We start from the raw sequence: 16,264 nt of genomic DNA on the forward strand, positions 1-16,264 counted from the left end.
CATATATATACTGTAGTATATCAAATGATTTATAAGTGCCATGGAGAAAAGACAAGGAAGAAACATAGGGAATGCTAGGGCAAGGACAATATAATTTTAAAAAAGGTGGTCATATAAGGTTACTGAGAAATTGACAACTGAGTAAGAAGACATGAAGAAGACAAAGAAATGAGGTACAAGGATGAACAGGGGCAGAGGGTCCAGGCAGAGGGAACTGCAAGTGCAAAGGCCTTGATGCAGGAATATGACTGCCATGTTTCCACAGTAGTGAAGGAGCTGGTGTGATTACAGCAGATTAAGTAAGACAGTAAAATATGAGGTCAGAGAGACAACAGGGATGAGATCACGTGGGTTTGGTAGGCTATTTTAAGGACTTTGAGATGATAAGCAGTTAGTTTTAAACAGAGGAATGAATCATTTGAATTACATTTTAACAATACAACTCTGGTTAACTACAGGCAGTAAGGATAGAAGCAGGAAAACCAGTTAGAAAGCTACTGCAATGACCCAAGCAAGATGTACACCAGGATAATATTGATAGAAGCAGCACAGAATGTCCCATTCTGGATATATTTTCAAGATGGAGCCAACAGAATTTCTTAACAGCATGTATATGGACTGTCAGAGAGAAGTGAATTATTACGTTACCAGTTACTGAGGTGAGAAAGATGGTAAAAGAAACAGATTTGGCAAACATGGGAGAAGTGCTGATTAAAAACTCAGTTTAGGATATGCTACCTTTGAGGTGTCAATTATTGGAGCTGCTGATTAAGCAATTAGACATACATGTCTGCAGTTGAAAGCAAAGTTTTGAGCTAGCAATATGAATTTGACAGCCATCATCACACAGATAAGAGTTACACACTACATAATGACATTTTGGTCAATCACAGACCACACATATAACAGTGGTTGCAATGGAGCTGAAAAATTCCTATTGCCTACTGATGTCTTGATGATCCTGACCTTGCCTTACGCCTAGGCTAATGTGTTTGTATCTTCGTTCTTAACAAAGAAATTTAAAAAGTAAAAAATAAAAATAAATAAATTGGCTAGAAAAAAAGACAAAGAAAATATGCCAGGTGCAGTGACTCACACCTGTAATCACAACACTTTGAGAGGCCCAGGTCGTAGGATCACTTGAGTTCAGGAGTTCCAGAACAGCCTGGAAACAAAGTGCGACCCCTATCTCTACAAAAAAAAATTTTAAAATTAGCTGGGTGAAGTGGCCCAGTCCTGTAGCCCTAGCTGCTCAGGAGGCAGGGGCAGGAAGATCGCTTGAGTCCAGGAATTCAAGGTTATAGTAAGCTATGATCACACCACTGCATTTCAGCCTGGGTGACAGAGACAAACTCTGTCTCTAAATTAGAAAAAAAAAAAAAGAAAGAAAATATTGTTGCACAGTTATACAACATGTTTATGTTTTAAACTGTTTTTACGAAAGAAATGTTAAAAAATTAAAAAGATAAAGCAAAAAACTTACAGCAAGCTAAGGTTAATTTATTATTGAATAATTAAAAAAATAAATTTAGTATAGCCTAAGTGTACAGTATTTACAAAGTCTACAGTAGGGTACAGTAATGTCCTAGGCCTTCACATCTTCTCACAACTCACTGACTCATCTAGAGCAACTTCTAGTCCTATAAGCTACATTCATGGTAAAAGCCCTAGACAGGTGTTCCACTTTTTATCTTTCATACCATTTTTTTTACTGTACCGTTTCTATGTTTAGGAATGTTTAAATACAGAAATACCATTCTGTTACAATTACCTACAGTATTCAGCCTAGGTATGTAGTAGGTTATACCATCTAGGTTTGTGCTCACATGATGAAATCATCTAACTGCATTTCTCAACACATATCCCCGTTGTTAAGTGACACATGACTGTACTTACAGTTGTGAGGATGGGTGAAATGAGAAAAGGAAGAGTGTGCAGCTAGAAATGAGAAGATTTTCAGGCCAGGAGTTATTGAGGTAACAACCAACTGAATAGTCTGAGAAGGAGCACTCAGTAAGTTAAGAGGAAAATCAAGAGCATGATACCCTGAAATCCAAGAATGTATTCAAGGAAGAAATGATAACTGTTAAACACTGGAGACAGGTCAAGTAAATTACAGAGAATTTACAATTTATTTAGTAATATAGAGGAGCAAACTGTTTTTTCTAAAAATAGTCACAGCAATATTTCAGGTTGCATTCCCCATCAAGAGACAAGAGTCTTTTTCCTCTCCCCCTGAAACTGAGTGTGACTTTGTGGCTGTCTTTATAAAGAGAATACAATGAAAATGACACCACATGACTTTCAAGACTAAGTCATAAAAGGCAATATAGCTAACTTCTGGCTTTCTCTTTCTTGGAACACTCACCCTTGCAACCCAGGCACCATGTTATGAGAAAGCCCAAAGTAGCACAAAAGGAAGAGCTCACATATAGTCCATGTGGAAAGGAACTGAGGTTCCCAGACAAATGCTAGTATCAACTGCCAGACATACACATGATCATTTCTGACAATTAAGCCCCTAGGCTTTGACCTTCTAGCCAAGGCTCCAGATACTGTGGAGCAGAGAAGCTGCTCCTGCTGTGTCTTGTCTGAATTTCTAATGCACAAAACCCATGAGCGTAATAAATAGTTGTTTTACATCTCTACATTCTGGGGTAATTTATCAAAACAATTCTATTGGAGTAAACATACAAAAATGAAGGCCACAGATAACCTTTACAGGAGTAGTTTTAGAAGAATGGCAAGAATAAAAGTCTGATTGGAGTGGATTCAACAAAGAATGGAAGGCAAGGAATTAAAAATATTAAGTATATGAAACGTTTTCAAGAACTTTTTCTCTAGCCAGGTATGGCAGCACATGCCTATATTTCCAGCTATTCAGGAGCTGAGGTGGGAGGATCACCTGAGCCCAGTGAACCCAGGAGACTGAGGCTGCAGTGAGCCACGATCACACCACTGCACTCCACCCTGGGTGACAAAGCAAGACCGTAAGACCATACCAAAAACAAACAAAACAAACAAACAAAAAGAAAACACACACACTTTTTTTTTTTTCTTTAAAACACAAGACAGAAACATGGTTAGTAGCTGTAGGGAGATATAGGGTTAAGAGACTTTTTCTTTTTCAAAGATGGGAGAAAATATAGCATCTTTATACGGTACAGTAAAAGAAGGAAATGTTGCTAATACAAGAAAGGGGAGAAGAAAGAATGGGATCTAGTACATAAGTAGAGGGGTTGGCTTAAGATAAATGGACATGCAGTTCATCCATTTTAATGGGAGGGTCATCAGAATATCAAGAGTGTAGATGCAGGTAGGTAAGTAGACGTGTTGCTAGGAACTTGTAGAAATTCTATGTGGATTGTTTCTCTTTTCTCAGTAAAATGGTAACTATGGTCATCAGCTATGAAAGGATGGGAAGAAAGTACTGCAAGTTTAAGAGCACAGGAAAAGAGATGTATAAGATAGATATATAAAAAAATGGGAGAGGATAAAGTTACAGGATTATTCAGTAGTAGCATTATAGGCTCACCTGAGATTAGTATCATGAGTTTAAAGTAAAACCAGAGCATGGTTGTATGTTTTCTTCTATGGTGTAGCACCACAGGTACAGACAGGGACAAAGTGAAAGAATGGCCGTAGGAATAAGCAGCTAAGACAAGAGAGAGAACATAATCACTAGGGGAAAGAAGGTCAAGAAAAAGAGAGGCCAAGTTATTGGATCATCTATACGGATATTAAAATCACTAAGAATTATAGTAGTACTGCAAAGGGCAACAGTGAGCCAGGAGCTAAAAATCTTCAAGGAATGAGGGTAAAACAATCTTGCTAGATGATTCCTGCAAAGAATGGAAGGGGATTAGAGTCTGGTGGCATAAGATTCAAAACTGGGCAATTTTAAGGAGGTAGACAGCGCAATAAAGAATGATGAGGATGTCTACCCCACATCAAACGCAAATCAGAATACCCCTCCCAATATCTTTATTCACATGGAACTTCTGCATTTTATACTGCTTAATCAATAACTTATTAACAGGGAAGTTCTAAGGCAGACCAAAATAAATGGAAAGATATGTCATATTCACGGACTGAAAGACCCACATTGTAAAGACGTTAATTCTCCCCCAAGTTGAGCTACTGAATCTTAACCAAAATCCTGAAAGTTTTTGTTTCTCTTTATGGGACTTGACAAGCAAATTCTAAAATTTACATGGAAGTACAAAAGGCCAAAACTAGCCTAAGCTCCTCATGAAAAATAACATGGGAGGACATACCCTACACTATTATGGCAATGTAGAATTGGCATATAAATAGGCAAATTAAGCAATGGAACACAATACAAAGCCTTTCTTGACTTTCTATATTCACATACATATGGACACATGACACATGACAGAGATGACAATGCAAATCAAGGAGAAAAAATAATCCAAATAGATATTTTATATATAATACTGTTTTTTAAATGTATATTTTGGTCCATATAAATCTTCCTCATTTTTTTTAACAAACTGAATAGTATGTGCGGAGAAAAAAATAAGTCTAAATTCATACCTGAATCTTTACGTCACTCCTCACTCCCTCAAAAAACCCAAAATAGAAATCATAAAAAATAGGATGAAAACACAGAAACTTTTAAAATCTTAGATTAGGAAACACCTTTCTAAGCAAACCTAAGTAAAATCTTTACATCAGTTTTTTTTTAAATTCTGCATGGAGAAACATCTCATCAACAAAGTTAAAATTTAAAACCCCCAAACCTAGGAGAAATACTTGTAATATATATGGCAACCGAAGACCTAATTTCCTTAATATATAACAAGTGCCTACAAATTCATAAAAAGAAACCAAACAACTCACCATTAAAAAAAATTTAAAAAAAGATTACCAAAAAAGTCAGGTTATCAATTACTTTGGAGGAAGAGGGGAAGGGGGAAAAGGGTTGTGGCTGGGATGGGCTAAATGGAGAGATTTCTGAGGTAATTATCAAAGTTTTATTTCTTGACTACCATGATGGTAAGGGTGTTCACCTCATAATAATTAGTAAACTTTACGTTGATTTTGTGTCTGCATTTTTACAATAAAAAGATAAACAACAAAAACAATTCAATAGAAACGGGCAAAGAACACAAATGAGGAATTCAAAGAAAAAACAAATACCTTTTAAATATAGAAAAAGTACATTCATAAGCTCATATATAATTTATGAAAATGCAAATTAAACAAGCATTAATTTTCATTGAGAATGGCAATAATGTAAAATCGGTAAGAGATAATACTGGCAAGCATGTGAAATAAGAGGCTTGCACTGTTGGTGGAACAACCACTTTGTATAACATCCATCAAAATTTTACACGCATTTCTTGTGACCCAGAAGTTCTATTCTTAGGAATAATCCTAAAGATAGATATGTCTGCATAAGTCTATACAATTATGTTTACTGGCACATTACTTAGAGAAAAAAAAACTTTAAAGGTATGAACTCTGCAACCAGACAATACAGGTTTAAATCTGTTCTGATACTTAAAAGCTATGAGACTAGGGCAAGTCACTTAAACTTTCTATGCTTCAGTTTCCTTTCCTATAAAATGAAGATAATATTAAATACTCCCTAGGGTTATGACAATTAAATGAGTATATATACAAATATATATAATATAAGCACTGTAGCTAGCATATAAAGAGCTTTATCAGTGTTAGCTATTAACAATTTGAATGTCAACTAGTAGAAGGCTGAACATCTCACCTGCTATACCCGTAAGATATAGTTTAAGTTCACAAAGCCAAAGTCAGTCCATGAATTTTAGAATATTTTTAAGCAAAAAAATCAAACATAAATATTTCTTTACTGACCACTAAAATACATTATCAAAATGCAAAAGTAATGCAAAACTCTGCACACGTGGTGGGGGCAGAGGGTGAGGGATAAATATTCAACAAATTATCTGGCTTGACGATTTAATGTGGCAGTAGAAGAAAAATATATAGAAACATTTAAAAGTTTGCTCTCTACCACTTGAGGATGCAAGATGTGAGCTGTATGTAACCTGGAAGAGGGTCATCAACAGAACCAGAAAATGATGGCACCCAGATCTTGAATCTCCAGCCTCTAGACCTGTGAGAAATGAATTTCAGTTGTTTAATTAAAACACACAGACATACACACACACACACACACACACACACACACACTCTTAAGAGTTTAACTTTTCCCTTTCCCACATTTTGTATCCTTAAACCTATCTTCCTGGAAAGGGAACAAGTCAACTTTTTGAGGTCCCCAGTTAGGACTATAACACTTAATCATTTATTGAAGAAAAATAGTATCTCTTTATTTAGGGATAATACTATACTTAAAGAAACTCGCACTATTAATTGGGAAAAGATTAATATACATGAAATAAGCAAAAAATACCCACATAATTCTAAAATACATTCATTTATTCAACAAATATGTTAACGTGTGCCATTGGTCAGACACTGGCTTTAGCTGTGTAAGTGAAAAAGTCTTTGTACTTGTAGAGCTTCCATTCTAATGTAGACAATATAAATGAATGGATAACTAAATACATGATATGATTTCAGGTAGTCGGAAGTGCTATGAAATGGTAAAGTATACAACACTGCCTACAAGTACTATCGGAATTCAGGATAGTGAAGGTTAGTAAAACCAACCCGGAAGGACTTAGTTCATAATAATGCTTAATAAATGTTAACCAGCTACATTATTATCATCATTATCATCTTCATCCTCATTATTGCCACGGTCTCTGAAAGATGAGAAGCTGTAAACATGAAGGCTAAATCGCTGTGGAGATGCTTTCAAGCATAAAAACATAAGAGTAGGAGGCAAGAACGAACAAGGGAAATTTGTGAGACACAAAAGAAAGTAGTCTGATGAGAGCAGTGGGCAGAGAAGAAATGAGACTTGCTAGGTCGAATGGTCAAATAATGAGAACCTTTGAAATAAAATAAAGTGCCTACTATGGAGGGCAGTTCCTTCCCTGTACATGGTGCCTATCTCAAGGCAAAAGTAGAGAAGAGATTTACCACGAGGATTTTATTAGGTTGGTGCAAAAGTAATTGCAGAGAAAAAAGTAAACGGACGTCATTTTGACAAGCTGTATTTGATTTTTTTAAAAAAGAGATTAAGATAATTCATTTTATGTTATGTGCTTTTTACCTAATTTTTTAAAAATGAAGAAGACAGATGAGAAAGAGGAGAAAGAGTTCAGATGACTGCTAGGAGATGAAATCCTATACCAGAGAGAAGACAGAAGGGTGACCCGTTCTGCCCTAGGTCTTTTGGTTACTTGAAGTAGCAGCTTCTCCACCCCACCCCCAGAAACAGTAACAAGCACTCACCACCTTCTTCAGAGTGTGTGTGAGAGAATAAAGGTCAGGAGAGAAAACATGTTTAGTGCATTTGAAAGGAAACCCGCGAGTTAACCAGTTCCTTCTGTCCCCGCCCCTCCATCTTTCTCTAAATATTGGCGAGGTTATGGAGCTGGCGTTGGCGCGCGGGAAGCCGAGAAGAACGGGACTCAAAGCCCGACTGGGAAGTCAGGTATCCGGTTCCCCGGCGATAAGGGTTCCACCTTCGGGACTGGAGCACCACAAGCTTCAACCGTTACGTCGACTTCCCCGGCCCAGGTCTTACCATCACAGCGCCACAAACTCCAGGTCGCCTCCGCTCTGCGTAGGCAGCGCTTGCCAACCCCCGACTTCTGCGCGCGCTGCATGCCCATTGGATGTGCTCATTCCCACCCCAGCCAATCCCGAAACTCGCTCGGACGCTGACAGAAGACTGCGCCGCTGCTTTGGGATTGGTAGCTGAGTTGTGTGTCGCGTCTTTTCTGACGACGCGAACAACATGGCGGCGGAAAGTGGTAGCGATTTTCAGCAGAGACGTAGAAGGCGCCGGGACCCGGAGGAACCGGAAAAAGCAGAACCCAGCGAAAGAGAGCTGGCAGTAGCAGTGGCGGTGTCCCAGGAGAACGATGAGGAGAACGAAGAGCGCTGGGTTGGACCTTTACCTGTGGAGGCAACACTGGCCAAGAAGAGGAAAGGTAGCTGCAGACATAGTACCGGGACGAATTGGAGTGCTGCGTTCGCTGAGTAGGAGGGTTCAAGCCAGTTCCGAAGAGGGATGGTGTGTGGAGTTTTGTGCCCTCAGAAGAGAGGGCCGACCTCTCACTTCTGGCCACTCCATACTTGCATGTCTTAACGAAATAGTGATTTAAGCGTAGTACAACGTCTTTTTGATAATATCTAACACTTTTGATCATTGATTTGTTATGATAAATGCTAAAACTAACATTTTCCTATTCTTATGTGTTTGGCTCCTCTCATTTATTCCCCACAGCAGCCACATGAAGTTGGAATTTCGAACTCTTATTTAGGTATGCAAAAGGGTACCAGTTCTCTTTAAAGCTTTAGTTCAGGAGTGGTGTTAATGCATTAATGTGTTGGGGCGCGAGAGGAAGGCGGTGCTTATTTCCAATCATGGTAGGTAAAGATAATTTCAACTCTGATACTTCCACTAATAAATTTGCGCATCTAGGGAAAGTGACGTAAGCTTCCTAGATCACAGATTTGTTTTCATCCAAAACCCGAAGTCTGTGATTTTGAAATCATACTCTTCATACGATGGGCTGAGGCATTTTGTCACTAACGAGGAATAATCACAAATTATCATCAAATAAATGGGGTGGGAAAAGGGGTAGATTAAGTTTTCTCGTCTTTGTTGTTTTCTTATCTTGTTTTTCTGTGAAATGTTTTCCTTAAGTATTTAAGACATTTTAAATGTGGTCTAAGCTCAAATCGTACTTTAGCACTTTCCCTTTAAAAACTCTTCAATATTTGTCATTATTTTCTCTCTCTTTTTTTTTTTTTTGAGACAGAGTCTCGCTCTGTCGCCCAGGCTTGAGTGCATGCAGTGGCGCTATCTCGGCTCACCGCAACCTCCGCCTCCGGGGTTCAAGCGATTCTCCTGCCTCAGCCTGCCGAGTAGCTGGGGCTACAGGCGCAAGCCCTCACGCCCAGCTAATTTTTGTATTTTTAGTAGAGACAGGGTTTCACCATGTTGGCCGGGATGGTCTTGATTTCTTGACCTCGTGATCTGCCTGCCTCGGCCTCTCAAAGTGCTGGGATTACAGGCATGAGCCACGGCGCCCGGCTCATTATTTTCATTAAAGCCCAAACTCCCTCACATGGCATATAAAGCCCTTTATGATGTGATCTCTCCTTACCTTCTTAGTGCATCTTCCATTATCTTCCTCTCCCAGCCCCTGACTTTGTACTCCTTCTTAGTGCATCTTCCATTATCTTCCTCTCCCAGCCCCTGACTTTGTACTCCTTCTTAGTGCATCTTCCATTATCTTCCTCTCCCAGCCCCTTACTTTGTACTCCACCCATTCTAAAATCACTCGAGAATGGGTCATGTACTCTTTTTTCCTCTGGATTCCTACCCAGATATGGTGTTTCTACCGGGAGTAATTTCCCTCAACCCTTCCTTCCACTGAACTGACTTTTGGTCAATCTTTAGCACTTAGCTATCATCTTCTCTGGGAAGCCTGTGAGTTCTCCAGTCTGGACTGGATTTCTGAAGCACTTTGATCGTAACTCTGAGGTAGTTATCTATCAATACTGAATTTACAGGTAGCCTTCAAATTTTACGTATCCAAATTTTGAAGAAGCTGTTTTTTTGAACGTTGTATATTGGCACCCTTACAGTGCATTATCATTTTTACTTCCTGGTCCTCTTATTAAATGTTTCCATAGTAACCATTTTATTTATGGCACTTGCCGCAGTTTCTAATTGTATATTTATTCATGTGATTGATGACTGTTTCTCTCCACTGCTAAGACTGTAAACAAGTAAGAACCAGGATCACGCCTTTTTTGTTTCATTGCTTGGTGTACAGTGCTTTGCCTGAGTATTTAATGAATGAATATTAAAGCTTTTATGCTGGTCTTTAGCTATTTTGTTGCATATGAATATTTTTGCAAGTTCTTTTTTAATAAAACGCGTAAGGAGAAATGTAAAAATCCAGAAATATAGAAATGCTGATATTAGTGTTACCAGACAAGTGTCTTATAAACTTAATATAATGGAGACAGATATAAATTAGTAGGTGTGAAAATCTTTACTCTTAATCACTTGTTTATTGTTTTAAGACAGCCAATAGTTGGCCAGGTGTGGTGGCTGACACCTGCAATCCTGGCACTTTGGGAGGCTGAGGCGGGCAGATCATCAGGTTAGGAGTTCTAGACCAGCCTGACCAACATGGTGAAACCCCACCAGTCTCTACTAAAAATACAAAAAAATTAGCCGGGCGTGGCGGTGTACGCCTATAATCCCAGCTATTCAGGAGGCTGAGGCAGGAGAATCGCTTGAACCCGGGAGGCAGGGGTTGCAGTGAGCCGAGATTGTGCCACTGTACTTCAGCATGGGCAACAGAGCGAGACTCCGTCTCAAAAAAAAAGAAAAAAAAAAAAAAAAGACAGCCAATAGTGTATTCAGTTTGAAGAAAAAAATTGAAACTAAAAAACATACATGGAATGTTACAAAAATATTTAAAATTTTGTCTAAATGAACAAGTATTTAACAATTTCAGCTTTCTAGAAATGGAGTCACCCCCTTTAACATGTTCTTTGGACACTGGACTATTGTATATATTTTCAGAAAGACGTGATTATTTAGCACTAAACTTTATCTCTTCAGGACAGGAACTGCGTTTTACTCTTCTTTATGCCATTGTGACCTAGAACGTATTTTGTTCTTAATAAGTATTTGTCCACAAGTGAACTATCACGCAGAAAAAGGAATCTGAATCAAATAGGATTAAGTTTATCTACATATTACAGAAAAACCCAAAATAGCAATGATGTTGAAGAGAGAGAGCTGTACTTTAATGTGTAGAAGTACCAAGACAGGCAGTCCAGGATTGGTGTGGACAGCTCCAGAAGTTCCTAGGCTCTCTCCAGCTTTCTGCCCTAACATAACTAAGGTACAGCCCTCATCTTCATTTCTCTGAATGATTATTAAGATTACAGCAGTCATATCCCAGTTCCAAGCTATAGGATTGAGGAAAGGAGGAAGGGCACACTTTTTCAAGACTTCCTGTGACAAAACATTTCCACTTTTACTCATTAGCATATGGTTAAACCTCACTCCAGGGGAAAGTGAGAAAGGTCATGTTATAGCTGGACATCAATATGCCCATATATAAATGGGGGTCCTGTTCCTAAAAATGAAGGGAAAAGTGGTTTATCAGCCCAAACCTGAAACAGCTCATCATGTTTAATTTATCAGCTTTTTTTAGGCACGTTTGGCCATCGTTCGGTTATTTTATTTGGGATACATATAATTCTCCCCTCCCCTCCTTCCCTCCTTCTTTCCCTTCCTCTCTCCCTCCCTCCCTTCCTCTTTCTTTCCCTCCCTACTTCTTTCCTTCCTTCCTTCCCTCCCTCATTCCCTCCATCCCTTTCTTTTTTTCTTTGCTAGTAAAATTGTTCATACCTCATATAATAAATCAGTATTTCCTGACATTCCTCAGATTACTACTCTTTCAGGTGGGTTTTTTCCAGATTTTGCCGTTGGAAAAAATTTGAGATACATTCAACTGGATACTCCCTAGGATGTTCTCAGGCATAAAAATCTAAGAATTTTTTCATGTTTAAATGTTTCAAACACAGTATCAACTTGAAAGAGAATCAGTGCTTTAAATATTAACTGAGACATCTTACAGATGGCCACTGGACTCTTTAAAGTTAGCACTAAATTATGTCTACAATGTTAGGAAGATGGTTGTGATATTTTCATGAAACTTTTTAAGTTTTTTCTTCTTTTTCTTTCTTTCTATTTTTCTTTCTTTTTTTTTTTTTTTTTTTAATAGAACATTCACATTAAGCCAGAACCACTCATTTCTTAAGTCCTGGGGACAGTTAGCATGTATATAGTACCTGGGAACCTCTTGTAACTGACTAAATAATGATGCTATTCAGTGCTCTGAAATAATAGACGTTAAAAAACTCAGATAATATACTGGATTTTTTAATTGTGAATTGAGAAAAACTAAAATCCAGGAGAAAATACCAAGTAGAGTGTAGGCTAAAGAAAATACAAAATAGTATTTGTTTATTTATTAAAAATAGATTTTATACTTTACTTTTTTTCTTCAGTCTTAGAGTTTGAAAGAGTCTATCTTGATAATCTCCCCAGTGCATCCATGTATGAGCGCAGTTACATGCATAGAGATGTTATCACCCATGTGGTATGCACCAAGTAAGTCTATCACATCTTTTTTACTTTGTTCTGAGAAGTTTATTTAAAAAAAAAAAAGCTTCAATTTTGAGGTAGAGTTATAGAGGTATTTTAAGATGTTATAGATTTTTGTTTAATTTCTTAAGTTCTAAAATAAAGGCCTACATGTTCTTTCCTATATCGTACAAATAATGCATTCTCTAAGATAGAACCCCTGAGTTTATATGTATGTCTTTGGAGATAAATGCCAAGATGGGAATGAACCAGGTAGTGTCTGAGCTTCCCTGAAGAAGAGGGTACATTAGTTAAGTTACGAGTAATTGGTACCTGGCCTCTTTGGCATTAGTGGAGAAAATGTGGGCTAACATACCCTAGGAATAGCAAAGGACCTTCAAAACAGATGAGTAGGTTCGTGGAGAAGGATAATAATAGTACAAGTTGAGCACCCCAAATCTAAAATGCTCCAAAATCCAATAGTTTTTGAGTGCTGACATGATGCTCAAAGGAAATGCTCTTTGGAGCATTGGAGATTTTCTGATTAGGGATGTTCAACCAGCAAGTATAATGTAAATATTCTAAAATCTGAAAAATTGAAACTCCAAAACACTTCTGGTCCGATGCATTTTGGATAAGGGATACTCAAACTGTAGTAATATTCTACTGTTTGTTGGGCTTATAGTGTGTCCCAGGTACTGTGCTAAGGCTTTTTCTTTCTTTATCTGTCAAGTTAAGGCTTTTTCATAAATTTTCTTATTTATCATAAGAAAAATCTTGTGAGTTAGTACATGCCCTTCATTTTAGAGATGACGAAACTGAAGTTTAGAGAGGTTAGATAGCATGTTAGGCTGCTATTTAAAAGGCAAGGGCTAAATCCTTGAAGACTTTTTATTTCTTGTACGGGTTTTGAACCTGTGAGCAGGAGAGTAACATCATCAGATTTATTTTTATTAAAGGACCACCCTGGCTGTGGTGAGATGAATGGATTAAAACAGGGCAAGAATGGATACAGGGAGATAAGTTAGGAAGCTGGTATAGAAATCTGGATGAGAAATGGTGGCTTGGATGATACTAGCAGTGAGTTTGGGAAGTAGGTGGATTACTTCATGCTTTTTTAGATCAGTCTGTTCTTGATGTCATGAAGACAAATTTAATTTCATATATAAATCTAAATAAAATATTTATATTTCATGTAAAACAGGATAATTCTGACCAAATATTAGCACCTTTTCTAGTCTCAAGTTCTCAGTGTGGTAAAACAGCATATATATAGATACTAGCATTGCCGTCACTGTCTTCTCAAATATTTTTGTTTTGTTTTTTTAACCCAAGACAGTGGAAGGTAATACAGAGAATATAGGTTTTGTGGTGTGGTAGATTGAAAGCCACTCTAGCTATATGGACCTGAGGCAAGTACATTTAACATTTTAAGACTATTTCCTACTTATAAAATGATGATAAAAATACATAGAGTTGCTGTAAAATTAACTAAGGTAATATGTACAAAGTACCTGACATATACTGGGTTTCCATAAATGATTTCTATTTTTACATACCTAATAGGAAAGATTCTTCTGTACAAAATCTTTTTGTACTTAAGTAACCAAAATACCTTGTATAGGATATAAAACAAACTTTTGTTGAATTTCGTTGTATATGAAAGTAGTATGTTTAGATTTACTTATCAGCTACTGACAAATAGTTTATTTTCTTGTGAAAAGACTGTCTATAGGGTAATTTTAGCAATAAGGAATCCAAAGTGTAGTGATTCCTAGTGAGATTTTTATTTTAATGTCAAATTCTAGTTCAGTTCTGATCCTAGCTCTTGAGGTTAAAATTAGTGCAGCTGTAACTGTTTTGACATCCAGAAAGGAGTTTCAAAATTTGCAGTGTTCTGTAATATAGTGGTCTGCTTAAAGAAAGGTTTTTTTTTAAAAATATATTATGCACAAGTCAGATTCTTAGTGAATGATTGCTTTGGGAATACTGAGTGAGTCATAGATCTGTTTTAGAAATTAACTTTTAACATTTCATATATGCAGAACAGATTTTATTATTACTGCCAGTCATGATGGACATGTCAAGTTCTGGAAAAAAATAGAAGAGGGAATTGAATTTGTTAAACATTTTCGTAGTCACCTGGGTAAGAATTGCACCTCATTTTCTTGTAGCTCTTTCCTAAACTATACTAATTAAAGTTTAAATTTTTTTAATTTTTTTTTCTTTGAATCATGCACATTTATTTTACTGGTATTTACTAGAATGTTTTAATTTCATTTATTGAAATAGGAGTTATTGAAAGTATTGCAGTTAGCTCTGAGGGAGCATTGTTCTGTTCTGTGGGTGATGATAAAGCAATGAAGGTGTTTGATGTAGTGAACTTTGACATGATCAACATGCTGAAACTTGGGTGAGTCTTTTTAAAAGTATATATATTTTAACTTATTGAAGTAATTTGTAAATCAGACTTTACCATTTAATAGGTTATTTCTAAATAGTATATTACCATATCTTTAAATAAAATGTGCCTTTGGGTTTTGCTTGGGAAAATTAGATACAGTGAAGCCTTATAATGTTTGAAAGCATCTGCTGTGGTTTGTTATTAATCACAGAAATTTCTAAACAGCCATAACAAGGATTCCTTATATCCAAATTGACATTACTTAGTAATAGTACTGGAGCTCTGTCATATCTAATTACTGGTAGTTACAGTTAACTTCCTTGCTTTACTTATTTCAGTAATATAGAATTGAGTTCCTATAAGATTTATTCACATTTTTGGAATTAAAGCTATTTATTGGTGACTTTAAACTTTGGAATATATTGATACTAAAACTATGGTTAGATTGTACAGTATTAAGACTGATACTTTGTTTTAAGCATGACTTTTTTAAGATAACATTGAATTTATACACATCTAAATGAATGTCAGCTTGAAAGTCTTAACAGTGTCAGAAAGTTTTGGGACTTGCCTTAGTCTGCTTGGATGCCATAACAAAAAAACCATAGACTAGGTGACTTAAATACAGAAATCTATTTTCTCACAGTTCTGGAGGCTGGCAAGTCCAAGATCAAGGTTCCATCAGGGTTTGATTTCTGATGAGGGCTGTCTTTCTTACTTCTCCCTATGTTCTCCCATGGTTGGAGGAAGAAGGAAGGGAGAGGGATGAAGGAAAGGGAGATCTTTTTTTCTTCTTATAAGGCCACAAGCCCATCAGATTAGGGCCCCACCCTGACTCTTATGAGCTCGTTAACCTTAATTACCTCCTGAAGACCCTGTCTCTAGAAATTCCAACTGATGGAATTCCTACTGTGGGCTGAATTATGTCCACAATTCAAATAATTTCACATCTTAGAATTTCCTTCAAAATCAGTTTATGACTTTATGAGCCACTAAAGGAAATCAATCTCATTATTTATGGCTAGAATGGCACAAATATAGTTACCTATCTTGATCATCTATCCTACTCCCCAGGTTTGTTTCCTCAAAGCTTTCCATTCATAGATACTGAACGTTTGCCCTTTGAGAATACTTGGAAGAGTATATTTCAGACTTTGATAGAAATTCTTGAAGAAGAGGTCCAGAAGGTTTTGAGCATCAGCACCATGGTTAGAATAATAGTGTCACTTCTCGGAATCACTACTTTGAAGGAAACAACATTCATTTTTGAGTGTTTTAGTACAATTGATTAGATCAGTCTGAATTCTGTTATGCCTTGTTCATCAGGTAGAATGTTTAAAGCTTTGAGTTTTAATACCAAGATTTAGTTAGTAATGAGAGTGTTTTAGGACAGTGTTTTTCTTTGAAGTATTGTCATAATAAAATATTTGATTTAAATATTTCAAGAAAGGATTTATAAAATATACTATTACATGCTAATCTATTTTAAAGTAAGTTATACATGGACTGTTGTACAGAGATCCAAAAAGCAATGTCCCAGAAGATCTTAAGGTCCAGATCTGATTGGATTTCCTTATCTGCCCAAGAGAAATAAA

At 36.8% G+C, this 16,264-nt stretch overlaps 2 protein-coding genes across 11 annotated transcripts in view; one reads left to right on the forward strand and one right to left on the reverse strand.

The window, feature by feature from the left end:
* Positions 1-7,734, reverse strand: part of CENPK (centromere protein K) — a 94,943-nt gene extending 87,209 nt beyond the window's left edge. For 2 of the 6 annotated variants that reach the window (XR_009211754.1, XM_032145174.2), the window contains exons 1-2: positions 7,664-7,702; positions 5,750-6,118 (exon numbers count right to left, since the gene is read on the reverse strand). The gene's annotated coding sequence lies outside the window, so the exon portion shown is untranslated. Of the gene's footprint in view, positions 1-5,749; positions 6,119-7,368; positions 7,390-7,663 lie in introns of those variants that run through there. The other 4 variants (XM_032145173.1, XM_032145172.2, XM_032145175.2 and 1 more) reach the window with 4 other exon arrangements.
* A 102-nt stretch (positions 7,735-7,836) lies between these two features.
* PPWD1 (peptidylprolyl isomerase domain and WD repeat containing 1) overlaps positions 7,837-16,264 on the forward strand; it is a 24,397-nt gene continuing 15,969 nt past the window's right edge. The window contains exons 1-5 of one of the 5 annotated variants that reach the window (XM_032145159.2): positions 7,850-8,072; positions 8,369-8,405; positions 12,190-12,292; positions 14,311-14,411; positions 14,558-14,678. In XM_032145159.2, coding sequence (XP_032001050.1) covers positions 8,004-8,072; positions 8,369-8,405; positions 12,190-12,292; positions 14,311-14,411; positions 14,558-14,678 — 431 coding nt within the window. In that variant the 5' untranslated portion in view covers positions 7,850-8,003. Of the gene's footprint in view, positions 8,073-8,368; positions 8,406-8,443; positions 11,016-12,189; positions 12,293-14,310; positions 14,412-14,557; positions 14,679-16,264 lie in introns of those variants that run through there. The other 4 variants (XM_032145158.2, XM_032145161.2, XM_058433867.1 and 1 more) reach the window with 4 other exon arrangements.

This window comes from Hylobates moloch, unplaced genomic scaffold (genome assembly GCF_009828535.3).
Source record: "Hylobates moloch isolate HMO894 unplaced genomic scaffold, HMol_V3 SCAFFOLD_23, whole genome shotgun sequence".
NCBI lineage: Eukaryota > Metazoa > Chordata > Mammalia > Primates > Hylobatidae > Hylobates > Hylobates moloch.